Here is a 22,178-nt window from a genome sequence, read left to right on the forward strand (position 1 = left end):
AAGTTGTGACATAGTGGATGATGCCAGTAGCTGGAACTGTTTGGATACAAAGAACCTACTGAGAATAACAAGAAATAATTCTAACAGTGATGTATGGACAGAATCCTCCAAAGGCAGGACAATGGACAAATCTATGTCTCCTAGAACCATTCTTCCAACATTATCTAATTTACCTTCACAATGCCCTAGTGGTTACTGATTTGGATGTTTTCTTTACAGAGTCTGCCAGCCTCAAGTTGAGAACATGACATTCTGATAGTACTGACATTCTGATAATACTGAGTCACCCTAACTCCTTAACTCAGATTATAAAAATCGGGAAGCAACCCAAGTCTAATGCTATCAAATGGTGTCAAGCTTCTTAAAAGATATTTACCATTGGCTTTCCAGCAGAGATAGTGCCCATTTGATTTCGTGGAATGGGAGGATTTCCAAGTCGATTATTCCGAAAACCTGAAGCAAAGAGAAAGGGCTATCCTTTAGTCAATCCTAATAACTGTACCCTGTTATATTCTGCTAATCTCAAAACACCTGAGAAATTATTATTAATAAATAAGTTAACAATTTATTGAACAGCTACTATGTGCCATGCCAAGAACCTTACATAAATTATTTCTTCTGATAACAACCCTATTAAGGAGGTATCCTGAGCCACATTTCATACAGATGTGACTTGCAAAGATCACACAGCTAGTACATAGCAGAGGTAGAATTCAAACTCAGGCCTGACCCCACAGACAGGGCGATTTTACATATACCAGGCCACAACGGAGATTAGCACCAGAAGAAGCCCAACCTAAGGAAATAGCGTTGGATTCCATCTATAAATTCAAGAAATGAGGGCCCTGTTTCATGTCACCTCTCTTATTACATGGAAATCAAAAGGATGTCTATCAAATAGGAATGACTTCTAGAAGGGTGCAATACAAATAAGTGATTCCACTCTGTCCCAGGAGTTCCTGAGGGACTAACTCAGTTTCCTCTATAGACAGAGCAGCTCAGGGTCAAATGGAAGCCTTACCTAGAAAGGAGGAGGGACCCACTGGCAGCGAAGAGAGTTTGGTTGTGACTGAATAGTACTCAACTGCTTTCTTGAATCGTTCTATTTTATCTTCTGTCCTGGACTGGATGTTGGAACATCAAATGTTCAGAAGAAGAAATAACATGAGAGTGTCTTTGTCATGCAATTTATAATTTGAGAGTCAAAACAGTAGCAGAAATCAAATGTTTAAAGAAACCCAAGGGAGCAATTTTTCATGCTGCAGAAAAGTTTAGGTAGGGAGAGAGCATTATAGAACATAAAAGATGGAATACTTAAAAAAACTAAGTTTAAAAATAAATAAATAAAGTTTACTTACATTTTGTGCTATTCTAAAATGGTCACATGATCATTAGAAAAAATACATAAAGATAGGAGAAAAAGACTACACAGTACCATCACCCAAAGATATTTTGGTGTGCTTCCTTCCACTAATTTTTTTTTTTTTGGCTGTGTTGGGTCTTCATTGCTGCATGCAGGCTTTCTCTAGTTGCGGCGAGCAGGGGCTACTCTTTGTTGCAGTGAGCAGGCTTCTCATTGCGGTGGCTTCTCTTGTGCGGAGCACAAGGCTGTAGGAGCACGGGCTTCAGTAGTTGTGGCACGCGGGCTCAGTAGTTGTGGCTCTCTGGCTCTAGAGTGCAGGCTCAGTAGTTGTGGCGCGCGGGCTTAGTTGCTCCGCGGCATGTGGGATCCTCCCAGACCAGGGCTCGAACCCGTGTCCCCTGCATTGGCAGGCGGATTCTTAACCACTGCACCACCAGGGAAGCCCTCCACTAATTTTTAAAATACATTTTTTTGTTGAAGTATGGCTAGTCTATTTTAATACACATATTTTTTCTATAGTTGATACCGTACTCTGTGTACAATTTCATATCTTGCTTTCATTACACTACAAGATAATTTTGAATGGCTGAATATTTTATCATTATACATATATCATAAATTATTTAACTACTTCTCTAATACCTGACATTTAGGTTATTTCTCACATTTGGCTATTATAACTTACACAGAAAAGAACATATATGCACGTATAAGTTTTTCTGGATTTCAGATTATGTCCATATGAAAATGTCCCCAAAGTGGAATTATTGGTTCAAAAGGTATGAATATTACAACCAGAACCTCTTAAACATATACAAAATCCACAATGTGAAGTCACTATATATCCACCAGAATGGCTAAAATTAAAGACTATAAATATCTAGCACTGGCAAGGATATAGAGTGACTGGAATCCCAATACACTGCTTGTAAGAATGTATATTGGTAGAGTTGAGAAAACAGTCTGGCAGTTTCTTATAATGTTAAACATATATTTGCCATATGGCACAGCAATCCTACTCCTAAGTATTTATCCAGGAGAAATGAGTACACATGTCCACCAAAAAATATGAACAAGAATACTAACAACAGCTTTATTTAATAGCTCCAAACTGGAAATAACTCAAATGTATATCAACAGAAGAATGGATAAATTATGGCATATTCATATGATAAAAAACTGTGCAGTAATAAAGAACAAAGGACTGATATATGCAACAACATGGACTAATCTCAGACATAATAATGAATGAAAGAAGAGACACACAAAAGAGTAAATATAAAGTTCAAGTAGAAGCGAAACTTATCTATGGTGATAGAAAATACCGTTTACCTCTGCGGGGTTGGGGCTGATTGAGAAGGGGCTTTTCCTTATCAAGCTTTTTCCAATGTAATTTTCAAATCCTCTCAAATATAACTTATGACCTTCATAATATTTCATCAAATAGAATATAAGATATTAAAGTCATTTCTAATTTCTCATTATAAATAATGCTCTGATGAGCATATTTTTACATAATTTTCTTGGGTTATTTCATAGGGCATATTCTTAGAAGTAGAATTACTAGGTCAAAGGATATGGTCATTTTCATAGACTCTTGACACATGATACTAAATCTCTTTCCAAAGCAGATGTCTCAAGTTATACTCTCATCATCAGTGCATGAGAGGGCCCAATTCACCCTATAGCCTCAGTGTTGAATATTTTCTACAAAAAATCATCTCCTAACTATAACACTTATTTTTTATAGGAAAATTAAAAGATATAATAAAAAAGAAAAATTTAAACAGTTATAATCTTATCTCTCAGAGTTTGTAATTGTTAACACTCTAAGATCTACACAGCATTCCAGATCTCTTTACTTGCCTGCATGCAGGCACACAAATACAGATATCAAGATCTCCAGGTCCTCCAGCCTCACTTAGAAACAAAATATCACTCTCCTTTTTCAAAAATTGGACATAATTGTTTGAAAAAGGGTTTCAAATCTAAAGAATGTTTGCAAATTACTGACTTACAGAATGACAGGTAAATAACATTCCATTGCATCAAGGTTCCATTATTTATATATTCATTATTATTTCCCTATTATATTTAATAACACATAATAATAACTAAAAACAATCTCCTAAGACATACAAGCCATATACAGAATCTTCCTTAATATCTCTATCTCTGTATCCACTCCCCTCCCCAAAAGTGACCTCTTACCAGTTTGGTATGTGTCCTAACTTTTGCTGTGTTTATACACACACATATATATGTACACCAATATGGTTTTGCTTTTTTCACATAAGTGGAATCTTATCATATTGTTTTTCAAATTGCTTTTTGCACTTAACAGCATGTCTTATAAACTATTATAAGTTTATTATAAACTTATTATAAACTATTATATGTCAGTGAGTATAGATCTATGGCCCAATACCCTGAAATACTGAATTATGTGTACTTACCTCAGTGTACCACTCTGCTCTGTACCCTGAAAGGCAAACATTTACTCTTCCTTAAAGAGGCACCAATTCTATGAAATCTCTCCTTCTGTGAAAACTTTATTGTGTTTTTTTTCTTTGTTGTACTTATTTATTTGCTTCTACCTCCCCATTTAACCTCAAGTTCTGTGAGGACAAAGAATGGTTTATTCACATTTATATCCTACTGTCTAACATGGGACCTTATCTACAGAAGTTCATTCAGTATTTTATATATGATCATATTTAATTAAGTCCTGCCCTTTTCTTTTAAAGATCCACAGAAGCCAGAAGTAGCAGAGTAGAACCCCATACTTTGACACTATTACCTAGCAGTTTTTGTATGTTTCTTAAAAGAGCTCTCATAATTCTATAACTGTTAAAAATGTTTGTGAAAATTATACAACAAAGAAAAATGGCTTAAAACATAATGCTAAGTGAAAAAAGCAGGCTAAAAATGACTACATTGAGATGACTACCACATCGAAACATACATATAAAGAGGACTAGGAAATACTGTGAAACATTTAGGGTGGAATTAGAAGCAAAGTCTCTATTAAAAAATTTTGTTTTGTTTTGTTTAGTGAAAAGTGGATTCTTGTTATTAAGAATAGTCATTATCCAAGTTCCAAAACTCATGAAGCTACAAAGGGAAGCAAAAGCTATAACATTAAAAATATTCACCACTCAATTAAGCACTTACAAAACTTTTCCTACATTTATATACAATGGAATATTATTCAGTCTTAAAAGAGAAGGAAATTCTGATACATGCTACAACATGGAAGAACCTTGAGGACATTATGCTAGTGAAATAAGCCTGTTGCAAAAATATATATTGTATAATTCCACTTATATGAAGTATGTAAAGTAGTCAAAATCAGAGGCCAAAAGTAGAATGGTGGTTGCCAGGGGCTGGGAGGGAGGAGAGAATGGGGAGTTATCATTTAATGGGTACAGAGTTTCAGTTTTACAAGATAAAAAGAGTTATGGGGATGAATGATGGTGATGGTTGCACAATATTATGAATGTAATTAATACCACTCAACTGTATATTTATAATGGTTAAGATGGTAAATTTTACGTGTATTTTACCACAATAAAAAATTGGAAGGAAAGTTTATTCTCTATCTAAACAGTATTCCCTACTTAACACTAGGATCTCTCCCTACCCAACATGTCAATTTCTCTTTTTGTGAGTCACTCTCTTCCTAATCATCTCATGAAAACAGCTGAGAGCGCAATGCAAAGTAACAAAGTGAATGAGCAAATCTGTCATAAAGGTCAGGACTTCCTATAGTCAAGGGACATGATAGAGGACTGCTCACATCATAGTAGAAGCCACGGACCAATGAGGATCTGTTGCAGTTAGTGTTCATCAATGGTGGAAGAGAGAATTATGAAAGATGATGGCAGGCAAGACACTTGAAAAGAGAATGATTTGAATATCAACAGAATGTAAGCTTTTTGGGAAAATAAAGCCCAAGTATACTTTTTATTTAAAAAAAAAAACACTCTTTATGATTGTGCCAGAAAGTTAAATGTGAACTAGTGGGTGTTAGACAGTGCTATCACAAAATTTCGTTAGGAAAACTTATGCCCCCAAAATCAAACACTGATTTCATTCTTTATTCATTTAAAAACATCTATAGAGAGGTTTCCATTCTGGATAAGATGGGGTAAGTACCCTCCACTTTGTTCCCACTGAAGGTAGTTACAGAAACCAGGAGCCACTATTTGAAGACTCTGGGAAGAAGACCAGAATTCGAAGTACCACCAAACCAAGGGTGAGTTTAGCATTTCTTTTTTCTCCAATGTCCCCTGGTGTGGACACAATGCAGCCTGAAATCTGGAAGCGTCCACTGATGTGGAGAGAGCTCCAGGAGAAACCCTAGTCCAGTTCTGGCCTGAAGAGTGGGAAAAGGGTCTCTGAAAACTCAAGAAAATGTATGGAAATACCCCCATTTTTCTTTTCCTTTTTTCTGTTCTCATCTGTGCCAGCCTAAAACAAACCTGTGGTGGCAGCAGTGGCAATAGGGGAATAGCGGGAAGCTCAATCTCTGAATGAGGAAACTTCCTCTCTGATCAGAGAAGCCGTGGCCTCAGTAGGGTGGAGTGAGCCTTCAATGCTTTTTCTCTGTCCTCCTGCTGCTTGGCCCTAGACGCTGAAAAAGGGTGGCCCAATGAACCGGGAAGTACTGAAGGGATTGCAAAAAGGGAGCAGCACATGTGTGGATCTGACACTTAAAACAGCAGACCACAGACTCTGAGAACTGAACAGATAAACCACTGCCCAAGTCCCAGACTGGCAACTGGGTGGCGTTCATGGGACTGATCCAAATAGGTTTGCAAAGGCTTTGAAAATTGCACTGACATTGAAACCAAGGCCCACGGTAGGATGGTGAGAACTTGTGGTCTGAACTTAAATGGGTCAATTGCCTCTTAAAACAAAACTGTCAACATTCCCAACTATATTGAAATAAGACTAGGAACCTCAAAACATAATATTCAAAATGTCCAATCGAAATTTACTTGGCCTGGGCATAACCAGGAAAATCTTAAATTGCATGGAAATAATCAATATATGCCAACACTGAGATGACACACATGTTGAACTTATCTGACAAGGACATTATGCAGCTTTATAAAAATGCTTGAAGGTAGGAGAAACACTTTTGAAACAGAAAGATAGATAATCTCAGCAAAAATAAGTAGACCTTAGGACCTTTCTCCTAGATCACACTTTTTCTCTATTCACTTTAATTCTCAACTCAACTTTAAAAAAATGTATACATAGTAGGTGATATTTAGCAGACATAAAATCAAAATCAATTCGACCTAAATGTCAGGACCCTGAAAAAGACTGTCATTCCACTGTTTAAATTCTGTAATTGCTAAGAACAAAATTTTGCTTGTGTTTATCCTCACTGCTTCTCTTTTACCCAGAGAAAAACATTCTTTGAGTAGGTTTAAAATAAGAATAAATAATTTAAAACTAAAAAAAAAGAAAATCTCAGCAAAGAAAGATAATACATAAAGAAGAGCCAAATGAAAAGAAACGAAATTGAGTTATTTGTAGTGAGGTGGATGGACCTAGAGTCTGTCATACAGAGTGAAGTAAGTCAGAAAGAGAAAAACAAATACTGTATGCTAACACATATATATGGAATCTAAAAAACAAAAAATGTCATGAAGAACCTAGGGGTAAGACGGAAATAAAGACACAGACCTACTAGAGAATGGACTTGAGGATATGGGGAGGGGGAAGGGTAAGCTGTGACAAAGTGAGAGAGTGGCATGGACATATATACACTACCAAATGTAAAATAGATAGCTAGTGGGAAACAGCCACATAGCACAGGGAGAACAGCTCGGTGCTTTGTGACCACCTAGAGGGGTGGGATAGGGAGGGTGGGAGGGAGGGAGATGCAAGAGGGAAGAGATATGGGAACATATGTATATGTATAACTGATTCACTTTGTTATAAAGCAGAAACTAACACACCATTGTAAAGCAATTATACTCCAATAAAGATGTTAAAAAAAAAAAAGAAGAACCAAACGGAAACTTGAGAATTTAAAATACAATACTCGTACTGTATAACACAGGGAACTCTGCTCAATGTTATGTAACAACCTAAATGGGAAAAGAATTTGAAAAAGAATAGCTACATGTATATGTATAACTGAATCACTTTACTGTACACCTGAAACTAATGCAACATTGTTAATCACCTATACTCCAATATAAAACAAAGCGTTAAAAAAATAAAAATAAAAAAACTATACTCCACTATAAAATAAAAATTAAAACACGAAACAAAAAGAAACAAACTCAGGGACTTCCGTGGTGGTCCAGTGGTTAAGGGGACATGGGTTCAATCCCTGGCTTGGGAACTAAGATCCCACACATGCTGTGGGGCAGCTAAGCCCACGCGCTGCAACTATTGAGCCCACACACCACAACTAGAGAGAAGCCCGCACACCACAACTAAGACCCAACACAGCCAAAAATAAAATAAATAAGTAATTTTTTAAAAAAAATAAATAACCTGAAAAAAAATACAATAGTCAGAATTAAAAAGAAAAAACTCATTGGATGGGTTCTACAGCAGAAAAGAGATGACCAACTTCAATAAGTGGTGCTGGGAAAACTGGACAGCTGCATGTAAAAGAATGAAATTAGAACATTCCCTAACACCATACACAAAAATAAACTCAAAATGGATTAAAGACCTAAATGTAAGACAGGATACTAAAAAACTCTTAGAGGAAAACACAGGCAGAACACTCTCTGACATAAATTGCAGCCATCTTTTTTGATCCACCTCCTGAAGTAATGAAAATAAAAACCAAAATGGGACCTAATGAAACAAAAGCTTTTGCACAGCAAAGGAAACCATAAACAAAACAAAAAACAACCCACAGAATGGGAGAAAATATTTGCAAAAGAAGCGACCAACAAGGGATTAATCTCCAAAGTATACTGTGTTGGCAAAAAGTTCACTCAGGTTTTTCCGTAAGATGTTACAGAAAAACCCGAGCAAACTTTTTGCCAACCCAATACAAGCAGCACATGCAGCTCAATATCAGAAAACAAACAACCCAGTCAAAAAATGGGTGGAAGATCTAACTAGACATTTCTCCAAAGAAGACATACAGATGGCCAAAAAGCACGTTAAAAAATGCTCAACATCACTAATTATCAGAGAAATGCAAATCAAAATTACAATGAGGTATCACCTCACACTGGTCAGAATGGCCATCATCAAAAAATCTACAAATAATAAATGCTGGAGAGGGTGTGGAGGAAAAGGAACCCTCCTACACTGTTGGTGGGGATGTAAATTGGTACAACCATTATGGAGAACAGTATGGAGGTTCCTTAAAAAACTAAAAATAGAACTACCATATGATCCAGTAATCCCACTCCTGGGCATATATCCAGAGAAAACCATAATTCAAAAAGATACATGCACCCCAATGTTCACTGCAGCACTATTTACAATAGCTAAGACATGAAAGCAACCTAAATGTCCATCGACAGAGGAATGGATAAAGAAGATGTGGTACATATATTCAATGGAGTATTACTCAGCCATAAAAAAGAATGAAATAATGCCATTTGCAGCAACATGGATGGACCTAGAGATTATCATACTAAGTGAAGTAAGACAGAGAAAGACAAATATCATATTATATTGTTTACATGTGGAATCTAAAAAAATGGTACAAATGAACTTATTTAAAAAGCAGAAAGCAAGTCACAGCTGTAGAAAAACTTATTGTTACCAAAGGTGAAAGGCAGGGAGGGATAAATTAGGAGATTGGGACTGACATATACACACTACTATATATAAAATAGATAACTAATAAGGACCTACTGTATAGCACAGGGAACTCTACTCAATACTCTGTAATGGTTTATATGGGAAAAGAATCTAAAAAAGTGTGGATATATGTATATGTATAACTGATTCAGTTTGCTGTACACCTGAAACTAACACAACATTGTAAAGCAACTATACTCCAATAAAAAAAAATTTAAAGAAAAAGAAAAGAGATGGCCAAGGAAAGAATCAACAAAGTTAATGATGAATCCATAGAAATTATCCAGTGTGAAAAACAGAGAGGAAAATAATTTTTTTTTTTTTTTTTTTTTTTTTTTTTGCGGTATATGGGCCTCTCACTGTTGTGGCCTCTCCCGTTGCGGAGCACAGGCTCCGGACGCGCAGGCTCAGCGGCCATGGCTCACGGGCCCAGCCGCTCCGCGGCATGTGGGATCTTCCCGGATCGGGATACGAACCCGTGTCCCCTGCATCGGCAGGCGGACTCCCAACCACTGCGCCACCAGGGAAGCCCAAGGAAAATAATTTTTTAAAAAACAGAGTCTCAAGTATCTATGGGGTAATAACAAAAGGTCAAACACTGGTGCCATTGTAGTCACAGGAGGAAAGGAGAATGTGGAACAGAAAATCTGTTTGAAGAATAATAGCTGAAAACTTCTCAAATTTAGTGAAAGATATACTTAGAAATTAAAGATGCTCAGCAAACCCTAAACAAGATAAATTCAAAGAAATCCATGCCTGATACATCACTGGAAAATTCTACCAAACAATTAAAGAAGAAAAACACCAATTCTACACAATCTCTTCCAAAAAATGGAAGAAGAAGGAATACTTGCCAATACATTTTATGAGTCCTGCATTACCCTGATATCAAAATCAAACAAAGAAAACACACACACATAAAAACTACAGTCCAATATTCCTCATGAAAATACATATAAAAATACTCAATGAAATACTAGTAATTTATATCCAACAATGTAAAAAAAGAATAATACATTTTTGCCATATCTTGGGAATGCAAGGATGGCTCAATATTCAAAAATCAATGGACTAAAGAAGAAAAAGCACATGATCCTATCAATAGACATACAAAGATACATTTGACAAAATACAGCATCCATTAATGATAAGAACTTTCAGTAAACTAGGAATAGAAGAGATCTTCCTCAACCTAATAACATGCATCTACAAAACCTATCATTATACCTAATGCCGACTGAATGCTTTCCCCAAATATCAGGAACAAGACAAGGATATCCTCTCTCAGTAGTCCTATTCAACACTGTTTAGAAATCCTAGATAGTGCAGTAAGTCAAGGAAAAAAAAGGGCATACAGACTGGAAAAAAAAGTACTAAAATTGTCCCTATTCACTGACAACATGATCACCTATACAGAAAATACCAAGAAACCTACCAAAAAGCTCCTAGTGAGTTTAGAAAGGTTTCAGCATACAAGGTCAACAAACAAAAATCAATCATATTTCTATATACTAGCAACGAACAATTAGAAACTGAAATAAACAAAACAATATCCTTTATAATAGGTGCCTGCAATATGAAATACTTAAGTATAAATATAAAACAATGTATAAGACATAAGCTGAAAACTATAAAGCACTGATGAACTAAATCAAAGACAACTTAAATAAATGCAGAGGCATATCATATTCATGGATTTGAAGACTCACCAAATTCATGTATATATTTAAAGGAATTCCAATTAAAACCCACCAGGATTTTTTGTAGATATAGACAATATTATTCTAAAATGTATATGGAAAGAAAAATGAACTTAAATAGACAAAATAATTTTGAAAAAGAAGGATAAAATTAGAGGAATCACTACCCAATCTTAAGTCTTACCATAGAGCTACAGGATTCAAAACAGTGTGCTATTTCAAAAGAGATAGATACATAAGACAACTGAACAGAATACAGTCCAGAAATACATCCACACAAATACAGACAACTGAACAAAGGCAATTCAATGGAGAAAGAAGAGTCTTTTCACCAAACTTTGTTGAAACAATTGAACATCCATATGCAAAAACAAAACACCTCACACTTCTAAAAATATGAACTCAAAATGGATGATTTGTTCTAAATGTAAAACTATATAATTCTTAGAAGAAAACAGGACAATATTATTGTGCCTGCAGTTAGGCAGAGTTCTTAGACATGACACCAAAAGCATGATCCATAAAAGTTATAAATTAATAAAAATTGAAAACTTTTGCTTTGCAAAAGACACTGTTAAAAGAATGTAAAGACAAACTACAGACTGGGGGAAAATATTTGCAAACCAGATATCTGACAAAGGTCTAGTATGCAGAATATATAAAGAACTCTCGAAACTCAACAGTAAGTAATCAAACAACCCAGTTAAAAAATGGGCAAAAGACTGTTCATGAACAGACCATTCACCAAAAAGGATATATGGATGGTAAATGAGCACAAGAAAAAAAATGTTCGTCATTAGTCATTTGAGAAATGCAAATTAAAATTATGATGAACTACCACTACATAGCTGTTAGAATGACTAATAGTAACAATAACAATACCAACAATAACAAGTGCTGGTAAGGAATGGAATAGCCACTCTGGAAAACGGTTTGGCAGAGTCTTATAAAGTTACAGTTAAACATATACTTACCATACGACCCAGAAATCCCGTTGCTAGGTATTTACAGTAGGGAAATGAAAACTTATGTTCATACAAAAACCTGTACAGAAATGTTTATAGAAGCTCTATTCAAACCACCAAAAATTGGAAACAACTCAATATCCTCTAAGGGTGAATGCATAAACAAACTGTGGTATAGCCACACAATGGCAAAGAAAGGAATGAATTATCCATACACGCAACATGCAAAAATTTAGAACAATCTCAAAGGCGTTATGTTGAATGCAAAATGCCATTCTCAAAAGATTACATACTCTATGATTTCGTTTACATGCTATTCTCTAAGATATAACTATGACAGAGAATAGACTGGTAGTTTCCATGGATTAGGGATAAGTTTGGATGTGATTGCAAAGGGAAAGTATGAGAAATTTTGGGGGTGGTTCAACTGTTCTGATCCTGATTGTGATGTTGGCTACATAAATCAATACATGTGTTAAAAATTTGTGTAACTACCTACACACAGATGCAAAAGTGAGTTTTATTGTATGTTAATTTAAAAAATAAAACTGAAAAACCCAGAGTGTAAATATAGATGAAATTTTAAAAAATAAAACTAACTTATTTTCCTAACTTTTCGTTTCATTTCACAAGACAAAATCCCAGTTGAGCCCCTTTTTCACTATTAACAATGAAACATTGATTCTTGTTTTAAGTGGACCTACTTAAGTAGTATTTTTCAGTATCCATTATCCTTCAATAAGCAAGACCTCCTTTACATTAAAATATACACTGAAACAGAAAAAGAAAAAAGGGAAGGATATATGCCAGAGTGATAACTATAGCAAGTTGTTTCTGGTTAATGAGATCATAAGTGACATTTTCTAAATCTTCTAGGATGAGCTTATATAACTTTAATAATCAGTGGAAAAAAGGTAAAGAATCCTTTAAATCCAGGCCTAGTGATGTTTTCTAAAAGAAACTTTGAGGCTTCAGTCTATAAGCAGAGAGAAGATAAGCAGCTAGGAGGAGAGGAGGTAGGCAACACAAAAAAGATCAGATCTGCTGGTGGTATTTGTGAAGGTAAGAAAACTGGCCATTTTTAGGAAGGGAGAGGCTAGCTCACCTGAGACTGTTTGAAAACATCCTTCCCAACCACATCCAGGTTTGAGGGGTCTTTGATGGAACTAACATACTCAGAAACAGCCTTGATTACCACATCACAGGGAGGAAGAACCAGCTGATGAGCTCTGACCTAGAAGAAGGAAGATAAGCCAGGCACACTGATATCAAAGATGGGTCACTAAGAAAAAGGGTGAGATAGGGGTGAGATACAGAATTCAAATTCAGTTAATTCACTGAGAGACAGTTAAAATCTTTTTAGTCTTCCCCCTAATTTTCAGTACAGAACACTTGGAACCAAGATTGAAAAGTATAAAGAAAGACAAAACCATAGCAGCAATTATCACACTACAAAGATAACCACTGCTTTATGACACTGCCATAATTAATCAGTTTTCTTTCATGATACATTTTGGCTGCCTCCAAATTTTTGCTATTAAAGGTAATGTTGTAATGTGTGGACCATGTTTGGATTCTGATTTGAACTAACCACAAAAAGGCCTTTGTGAGACAATCAGGAAAATCTAAAAATGGACTAGATATTAAGATGATACCAAGAAATTATCATTAATTTTGTTAGGAGTAATAATGGCATTGTGCTTATGTAAGAAAATATCTATATGTTTTAGAGATGCATATCAAAGAACGTGAGAGTGAAATGACTTAAGGTCTGGCATTTGTTTTAAAATACATTAGTAACAGCAACAACAACAAAATAACCCAGCAAGTGTGGCCACATCTTAATAACTGTTGGATCTGGAAGATGTTATAGTGATGGTTGACTATATTATTATATTATTTTTTCTACTTTTGTGATGCTTGAAATTTTTTTAAATAAGGGTTTTTAAAATGCTGTGATGAAATGTAGGTATGATTTGTTATCCACCTTCCAATTATTTAATTACAAGCTTCCTAGAATGGTAATTACTGAGTAAAAGGCTATAAACTTCTTAAAGGCTTTTTATATAAATTATTTAGCCAAATAATCATTCCTTCCTTCAACAAATATTTACTGCCTACTGTGTGCCAGGCACTGTCCTAGGCATCAGGGATACAGCAGTGAACAAGATAGACAAAACTCCCTGCCCTCAAGGGAACTTAAATTCTAGTGTAGGTTTGTTGGGATGGGGTAAGGGGAGTCAAACAAACAGAATAAGTAAAACGTATAGTGTGCTAGATGTAGATAAGTGCTATGGAGAAAATCTCAGCAGAGAAGGGGGTAGGGAATGCAACTGTGTGTGGGGCAGGGCATGTAATTTTAAACAGGGTCAGGAAAGGTCACTCTGAGAAAAGAACATTTGAGAGAACCTATAGGAGTGAGGAAATATCTATGTGGGAGGAAAATGCATTCCAAGCAGAGGGAATGGTGAGTGCAAAGGTTCTATGAGCAAAAGAAAAGGGAAGATGAGATCAGAGCTATATCAGAGGGCCAGACAGTACAGGGCTTTGTAGGCCATGGTAAAGATTAGGTGAGTGACATAAAGAGCCATTGGAGAATTTTGAAAAGAGAAGTGACATGATCAGAGTCAGGTTTTAAAATGACTCTGGCTGTTGTATTAGGAATAGATTTGGGGCCAGGGGGCGGAGCAAGAAAGAGTGCAAGAGAAGAGCAACAGTTAGTAAAGTGTTATAATAATCCAGGCAAGAATGGTGGCTTGACCAAGGTAGTAGCTGTGAAAATGGTGAGAAGTGGATATATTCTGAAGGAAGAGCTGATGGTATTTGCTGACAAGAGGAGATATGGAGCATGAGAAAGAGAGAAGTCAAGGATGACTCCAAGGCTTTTAGGCTGAGCAACTGGAAGGATAAGGTTGCCATTAATGAAAATTAGTGAAGGCTGTGGAAGGAAGAGGTTTAGAGGAAAGATCAGGAGTTTCCATTCGGACATGTTTCTTTGAGATATTTAGTAGGCCATTAGATATTAGAAGCTGGAGTTCAAAGGGGAGGTCAAAGCTGGAGACATACATTTAGGACTCATCAATGGACAGATGGTATTTAAAGTCACGAGACTAGATGAGATCAATCACCAAGGCAGCACGTGTGGATAGAAAAGAGAAGGGACTGAGGATAGAACTCTGGGACACTCCAAAGTTAAGGAATAGACAAGACAAGGAAGCAGCAAAGGGGACAGAAGCAGCAGTCAGTGAAGTAGGTAGGAAACTACAAGAGAGTGGTGTCCTTAAAGCCAAGTGAAGAACATGTTCTAAGAAAGAGAGAGTGAGCAACTGGGTCATATGCTGCTGAATGGTAAAGTAAGATGAAAACTGAGACCTGGCCATTGGATTTATTAACATCACGGTCATGGTGACTTTGTTGAGAGCAATTTCAGCAAAGCAAATTGAAGACAGAACATGGAAAGGGGATAGTAAACAGCTCAAGCCTAGACAACTCTCTAGAAGAGTCTTCTATAAGGGAAGAAGAAATATGGAGCAGTAGCTTGGGTGGAGGGAGTGAAGTCAAGAGCAGGTTTTGTTTTATTTTTTAAGATGGCTGCATGCTTATGCATCTGATGGGAAAGAGCCAATAAGAGAGGGAAACTGATGATGTGGGAGAAAGAGGGGAGAACTGCTGAAGTGATGCCCTTAAGTTATCAATGGGGGGGACTTCCCTGGTGGTGCAGTGGTTAAGAATCCACCTGTCAATGCAGGGGACACGGGTTCAAGCCCTGGTCCGGGAAGATCCGACATGCCACAGAGCAACTAAGCCTGTGCGCCACAACTACTGAGCCTGTGCTCTACAGTCCACGAGCCACAACTACTGAGCCCATGTGCCACAGCTACTGAAGCCCACGTGCCTAGAGCCCATGCTCCGCAACAAGAGAAGCCACCGCAATGAGAAGCCTGCGCACCACAACGAAGAGTAGCCTCCGCTTGCCGCAACTAGAGAAAGCCCGTGCACAGTAACAAAGACCCAAAAATAAATAAATAAATTTATATTTAAAAAAAGAAGTTAGCAATGGGGGATAGATCCAGCATAAGAGCAGAGGGGTTGACCTTAGACAGGAACATGGACAGGTCATCTGAGGCGGGCAAAGCATGCAGGTGAGAAGATGAAAGGGTGGGAACTCGTGTAAGTTCTCTTCCCATTGCTTCAATTTTCTCAGTGAAACAGGAAGCCAAGTCATGAGCTGAGAGTGAGCAGGGAGGAGGGAGCATTAGAGGCTTAAGGAGAGAGGAAAAGGTGTGAAATAGTCTAGGAGACTGAAAGAACTAGGGAAATATAATACCACCAAAAACTTACACTACCTCCAGAAATGTATGAGAGCACCAGTCTCAACACAGCCTCAGTAGGAGCGGGTAGACTAATTTTTCAATATTTGCTAAACCCTTAGGTTAAAAAAAAAGATCACACTGCTCATTTAATTTGCATCTCTGATCACCAGTGAGGTTTAACACCCACTCATATTATTGGCCACTCTAGTTCCTCTTTTGTGAATTGTCTGCTTCTGTCCTTTGCTCATTACTTCATTTATTGGGGTATTAGTATTTTTCTTCACAGGTCCGTATGAATCCTTAAGATAATAAGTGTGTGAGATAATAGAAAATATACATTGTTCTCTGACCCCAGTTCCTGGCATAGAGCACCCAAAACCCTTGTAATTTCCTAAGTGGTAAGAGCACTAGGAGCATCTCTTCCTCTAATGAGGTGACTCTGGGTGGGCTCCTGGATGAGGGCTGGTCACTGGTAAGACCAAGCCATGATTAGAAGCTTGGAATTTTCAGCCCCACCCCCATTGTCTAGAGAAGGGAGAAGGGCTAAAAATGGAGTTAATGATCAATCATGCCTACATGATGAAGCCTCCATAAAATCCCAAAAGTACAGGTTTTGGAGAGCTTCCAGGTTGGTGAACACATCCATGTACCGGGAGAGTGATGTACCCCAACTCCATGGGGACATAGGCTCCTGTGCTTGGGATCCTCCCACACCTCACCCTATGTATCTCTTCATCTAGTTGTTCATCTTCATCCTTTATCATATCCTTTAATAAAGTGATATATGTAAGTAAGTATTTCCCTGAGTTCTATGAGGTGCTTTAACAAATTAATTGAACCTGAGAAGGGGGTCACTGGAACCTCTAATCTATAGTTAGTTGGTTGGTCAGAAGCACAGGTGATAACCTGGGCTTGTGAATGGTGTCTGAAGTGGGGGGGAAGTCTTGTGGAACTGAGTCCTTAACTTGTGTGATCTGACACTATCTTCAGGTAGTTGGTGTTAGAATTGAGCTAAATTGTAGGACACCCAGCTGGTGTCACAGAAAACTGTTTTGTGCAGGGAAAAACCCCCACATGTTTAGTGACCAGAAGTGTCAGAAGTGAAGTGTTCTGTGTGAGTGCGGTAGTAGTATGGGAGTAAAGGAGAAACACAGGAAAGAAAGACACAGGAGGGAATAAGTGGATTTTTCCCTACACATTAGGTAGAAAACTGAGTTTTTCCTTTTTAAGGGTATTGATCATAATTATAAAGTTTTTGTCTATAAGTGTCTGAAATATTTTAAGCCTAATGAAAGATATTTATTCTACCAAAACTCCAATCAAAACCTGATGTACAGGCAGGAAATGGGTCACGTTACCTTAAGTGATGCAAGGGGATGTTCTGGTCCCAAGAGGCTCCAGTGAAAAGCGGCCAGGTCCTCATCTGGGAGAATGTGGTTACCTATAAAGTATATTTGTCATTTATTGACTGTACAAATGTTTTCTTAGAACTTCCAGGCCATGAAAGGACTTCTGGGAGAGAAAACAATCAAATAATTCACATAGGTCTATATTCTTAATGTAACAACTACAGTAACTATGTTTGATTACCTACTATGTTTCACATGCATTATGTATATCATCTTTATAATAACTGTGTAAATATTATTACCTCCAGTTTATAGATAAGGAAACTGAGGTTTGAGCAAGTCTGGTGACTTTGCCCAAGGGGCCACATCTAATAAGTGCCCACACCAGGATAAGAAGCTAGGAATGTTTGACTCCAAAGTCCATGCTATTTTCTATCACCCAGTCATGCTGCCTTTTATAATAACAGCCACCAATTACTCACTGCCTACTAAGTGCTGGGTATTTTATATATCTTATTTCATTTAACCTTATCAATAGCACTGTGAAGTATTATTATTCCATTTCACAGATGAGGAAACTGAAACCAGGAAGGTGTAACTTCAGTGATTTGTCCAAGGCCTAATTCCAAAACGTGTGCTGACCCCACTAGATTATCCAAGCTCAAATCCTTTGGGATTATAAACAGAGGTCACACCTGAGACAAGATATTAACCTTCATGTTGTCAGTACTTGGAAAACCAACTCGAAACATAATCAACACTCTGCAATTTACTTTGAAATACTCCTTTAAAAGAAAGATTGATGATGGATAGAATGGACAGATATATGATAAAGCAAGTAAAGTAAAATGTTAATGGCAGAATAGAGGTGGTAGATATAGGATTTTCATAGCAAAATTCTTGCAATTTTGCTGTACTTTTGGGAATTTTCATAATAAAACGTTAGCACAACAGAAAAAAAAAGAAAAAGATACAGAATGATTTGTGTTCTTGACCTAAATTTAGACAGTGGGTAAGAAATGCTAATGCTCTGAGTAGGAAACCAAAGTTGTCTAGGGCTAGTAAGATATTTTGGCCTAAGATGGTACTCTGCATAAAATACTTATAGAATGTAACAAAAGAAAAAGTTTTATAGGAACCAAAATAATGTTCTGGAATATCCTGTATTAATTTATAAGACAAACATGCTGAGTTTAAGAAGCCCAAAAGCACAGTGTTTGGCATGCAGACTTTCAGAAGATAAATCCAACAATGATAACCTAAATCACTCTAATCTTCATCTCTTAACACTGCAAGAGGAAACTTTAACAATCACTGGAGTCTGTTCTTTGGACCACCTACCTAGCAATGCAGCAAATATGGGGAAATTCATCCGCTTCAGGCCCAGCTGCTTGGCCACCTCCTGCATCAGGAACTGGTTGGTAGTAAGGTTCTTCCCATTCCAGCTCAGCTTCAGAGCATGGGAACTATAGTAAGAGGGAATATTGTAGAGAGCATACTCGGAGTCATGGGCAAGAAGGCCATGGAAGCCATTTTCCCTGAAAAAAGCCACCACTTCCAAATGGTGGTCTTCAAGGCTCTGAAAGACCTAGGAGGGAAGAAGAGAAGAACACATCATGCAACAGAAGCTGACCTGTATTTGGTTAGAAATCAGGAAGGTTAGTAACTGAATTTTATAGTTTGTTGAAATTTAAGATTATATGAGGCTGAACAAAATAGCCTTTAAAAAAAAAAGCCTCTCCTACCCTAGAACTTGATTATTCCTGTAAACACAGGCAGCATTATCCATGCGTTCATTCAAATGTCCAGTCTTTTTTGACTCCTTGCATGAAACTATGGCCTGAGGTTCTTTAAAAGAATACTGAAATTAACATGGTTTATATTATTTAAGTTTTTACTTTAAACAATAACAGGAGAACTTTGTTAGAAAGATAATAAAGCTATTATATATTGCTCAGCACCATATGTGCTTTACATACATTATCTCATCATCAGAACAACCATGGACAAGGTAGATATGGATGAAAAAACTTGCAAGTGGAGGGACTTCCCTGGTGGTGCAGTGGTTAAGAATCCGCCTGCCAATGCAGGGGACCCGGGTTCGAGGCCTGGTCCGGGAAGATCCCACATGCCGCAGAGCAACTGAGCCTGCACTCTAGAACCCGCGTGCCACAACTACTGAAGCCTGCATGCCTAAAGCCTGTGCTCCACAACGAGAAGCCACCGCAATTAGAAGCCCACGCACCACAACGAAGAGTAGACCTGCTCGCCGCAACTAGAGAAAGCCCACGCACAGCAACGAAGACCCAAAGCAGCCAATAAATGAATAAATATAAAATAATAATAATAATTTTTTAAAAAAAACTTACAAGTGGAAATAGACACAGAAAGGTTAAATGACATATAGCTAGAATCTGAATCTAAGTTCCTCTCTTTAAAAAAAAATCCCTGCTTTCTCTCTTAGGAGCACCTTAGACCGCAGGGCACCCAAATAGGGAGGGTATTTCCAAAAGTTAGAAGTCAGAAACTTCACCCTATTTTAGAAATGGAAAAACTAAGGCTGCGAGAGGTTGGCTTCCCCTAAAGTTGCATACTGAGTAAGTATATACAGGATTCAAACCCAAGCTCCAGAATGCACACTTTCCATTGTACCAAACTTATTCCTAGAGAGCACTATTTTTAATGTAATAGAGGCAGACTGTTAAGTGTCCCTCCTGTGCACGTGTCTATTGTTGTACATAAAGCATACTGAAATGGTCTGCATCCTGGTTCTGCCACAGTAAGTTCCTTGACTGCAGAAACTTTATTTATAATCTCTGTATTCCTGGCTCCCACATAAGATCTGGTGCATAGTAATATGAATAATTACTAACAGATACTGAACATGTACTATGTGTTAAGCAAGGTTCCAATTACTTTACATGCATTAACTCATTTAATACTCAAAACAATCTTATGAGGCCATAACTATTATTATTATCCCCATTTTACATTACATCCCTAGGTCACGTAGCTGGAAGGAGCAAAGTTTGGATTTTTGTCTCTAGAGCTTGCAGACCTTGATAGTTTTGTTGAACTCAACTGACCTATTTTTTTCATTTAAGTTTTAAAGGAATGGTAGTTTTCTGGAGTCTGACAGGAGTTTCAACACATTAAGCTTTTTCTAAGCTATGGAGAGAGAGTCTAGTCACAGTAGATAGCCATGTCACACATTAAGTCACAACAGGGGGAGGGACACTGGTAAGCAGATAGCAAAGTAAGGTCTGTATTTATTTGATATCCAGGCAAAGGAAGCAAAAATCCTTACTTTGCACTGCAACATATTTATGTCTAGAGTTACGATTAACTCCAGATAGGTCAGGGTAGGAGTACAGTTTTATGCTGTCCCCTGGTGACAGTTTCTTCCAGCATATACCTCTCATACCAGTCACTGATTGGGCATCCATCTACCTTGTACCAGGCATAGTACTAAGTGTGATATGTTCTCTCTCATCATCACAGCCTGACCACGTGGGCATTATAAGCCTCACTGTTCTGATAAGGAAACTGAGGCTCAGAGAAGTGATGTGGCATGTTTAGGGCTACAGAGCTGGGAAACAGGAACCTAGGTCAGACTGACACCAAAGCCCACGCTCTTTCGGCTACAACACATTACCTTTAGCTGGTCTGAAGCTGATTATGCCACCATCCAAGTGATTTCAACTCCAGAAAGCCAAGGACTAGTGATCTTTAACAAATTGAATGGCTCTTATAACACTAGGAATATAAATCACAACCATGTGGAAAGCATTTTCAAAATATAAAAACCTGTGTCTCACCTCAGATCTGCTGAAACAATTTCGTGAGTGTGATCAAAATGCCTATATTCCAAAATAGCTTCCAGTAGGTTCTGATGCACACTCCCAATTAAGAATCATTGACCTATCCCAATTACTCATTTTTTAAAAAGTTTTAGCTTTATTGAGATAAAATTGACATATAGAATTATAAGACATTTAAAGTGTACAACAAGGTGATTTGATATACATATGCCCAATTACTCATTTTACTGCTTAAGCAACTAGCCCCCTAGAAATGACAGATGACTTGACATGGTTATCTAGCGAATCTGCAGCAGAACCAAGATTAGAACAAAAATCTCATGATTCCAGATATAAAACTTCTTTCACTACATATTCTGGGGTAAGTAATGGAAAACAATAGAATAAGAATCTCATAAATAATCCCTCACAATTCCCCAACACCCTACTCCTACCAGGCTAGTTTCCTAACTACCCTTCTCCAAGATTACTGTTTCCTTTTCTTTGCTCACTTGGTTTCCCTGCCTAGACTGCCATATTGCCTGTCTTTCCCAACGTTCCAAATACTTTCCATAGGGCTACCACCTCTTACATAAATTCTTTCATTATTTCTCTCCTCTTAACTGTTACAGCACTGGGACAGCTGACACAGTCAAGGAAGTAATTTGACAATACCATCATCTGTAAGTTTTAAGGCCATAGATTCCTTCTGCCTCTCGTGTGTATCTTCCATGGTCCTAACCAGCACTAGAAAGGACACAGAGCTAAAGTTGACAGAATAGCAAAGAAAGGCCTACAGAGGCTGTAAAAAAGGAAAGCAGCCCTGGCAAATCAAAGGGCACCATCATCTCAGTATTTGACTTCAACAACTGATGTACAAAATTCACT

The 22,178-nt window shown here is 37.4% G+C and overlaps 1 protein-coding gene across 1 annotated transcript in view; it reads right to left on the reverse strand.

Moving 5' to 3' along the window:
• The window catches only part of FAM120C (family with sequence similarity 120C), a 142,652-nt gene that overhangs the window by 92,839 nt on the left and 27,635 nt on the right, over positions 1 to 22,178 (reverse strand). Inside the window, exons 2-6 of the mRNA XM_032619723.1 lie at positions 18,832 to 19,078; positions 17,500 to 17,582; positions 12,934 to 13,062; positions 1,022 to 1,124; positions 377 to 453 (exon numbers count right to left, since the gene is read on the reverse strand). Coding sequence (XP_032475614.1) covers positions 377 to 453; positions 1,022 to 1,124; positions 12,934 to 13,062; positions 17,500 to 17,582; positions 18,832 to 19,078 — 639 coding nt within the window. The remainder of the gene's footprint in view (positions 1 to 376; positions 454 to 1,021; positions 1,125 to 12,933; positions 13,063 to 17,499; positions 17,583 to 18,831; positions 19,079 to 22,178) is intronic.

The sequence above is a fragment of the Phocoena sinus genome, chromosome X, assembly GCF_008692025.1.
Source record: "Phocoena sinus isolate mPhoSin1 chromosome X, mPhoSin1.pri, whole genome shotgun sequence".
In the NCBI taxonomy this organism is placed as follows: Eukaryota; Metazoa; Chordata; class Mammalia; order Artiodactyla; family Phocoenidae; genus Phocoena; species Phocoena sinus.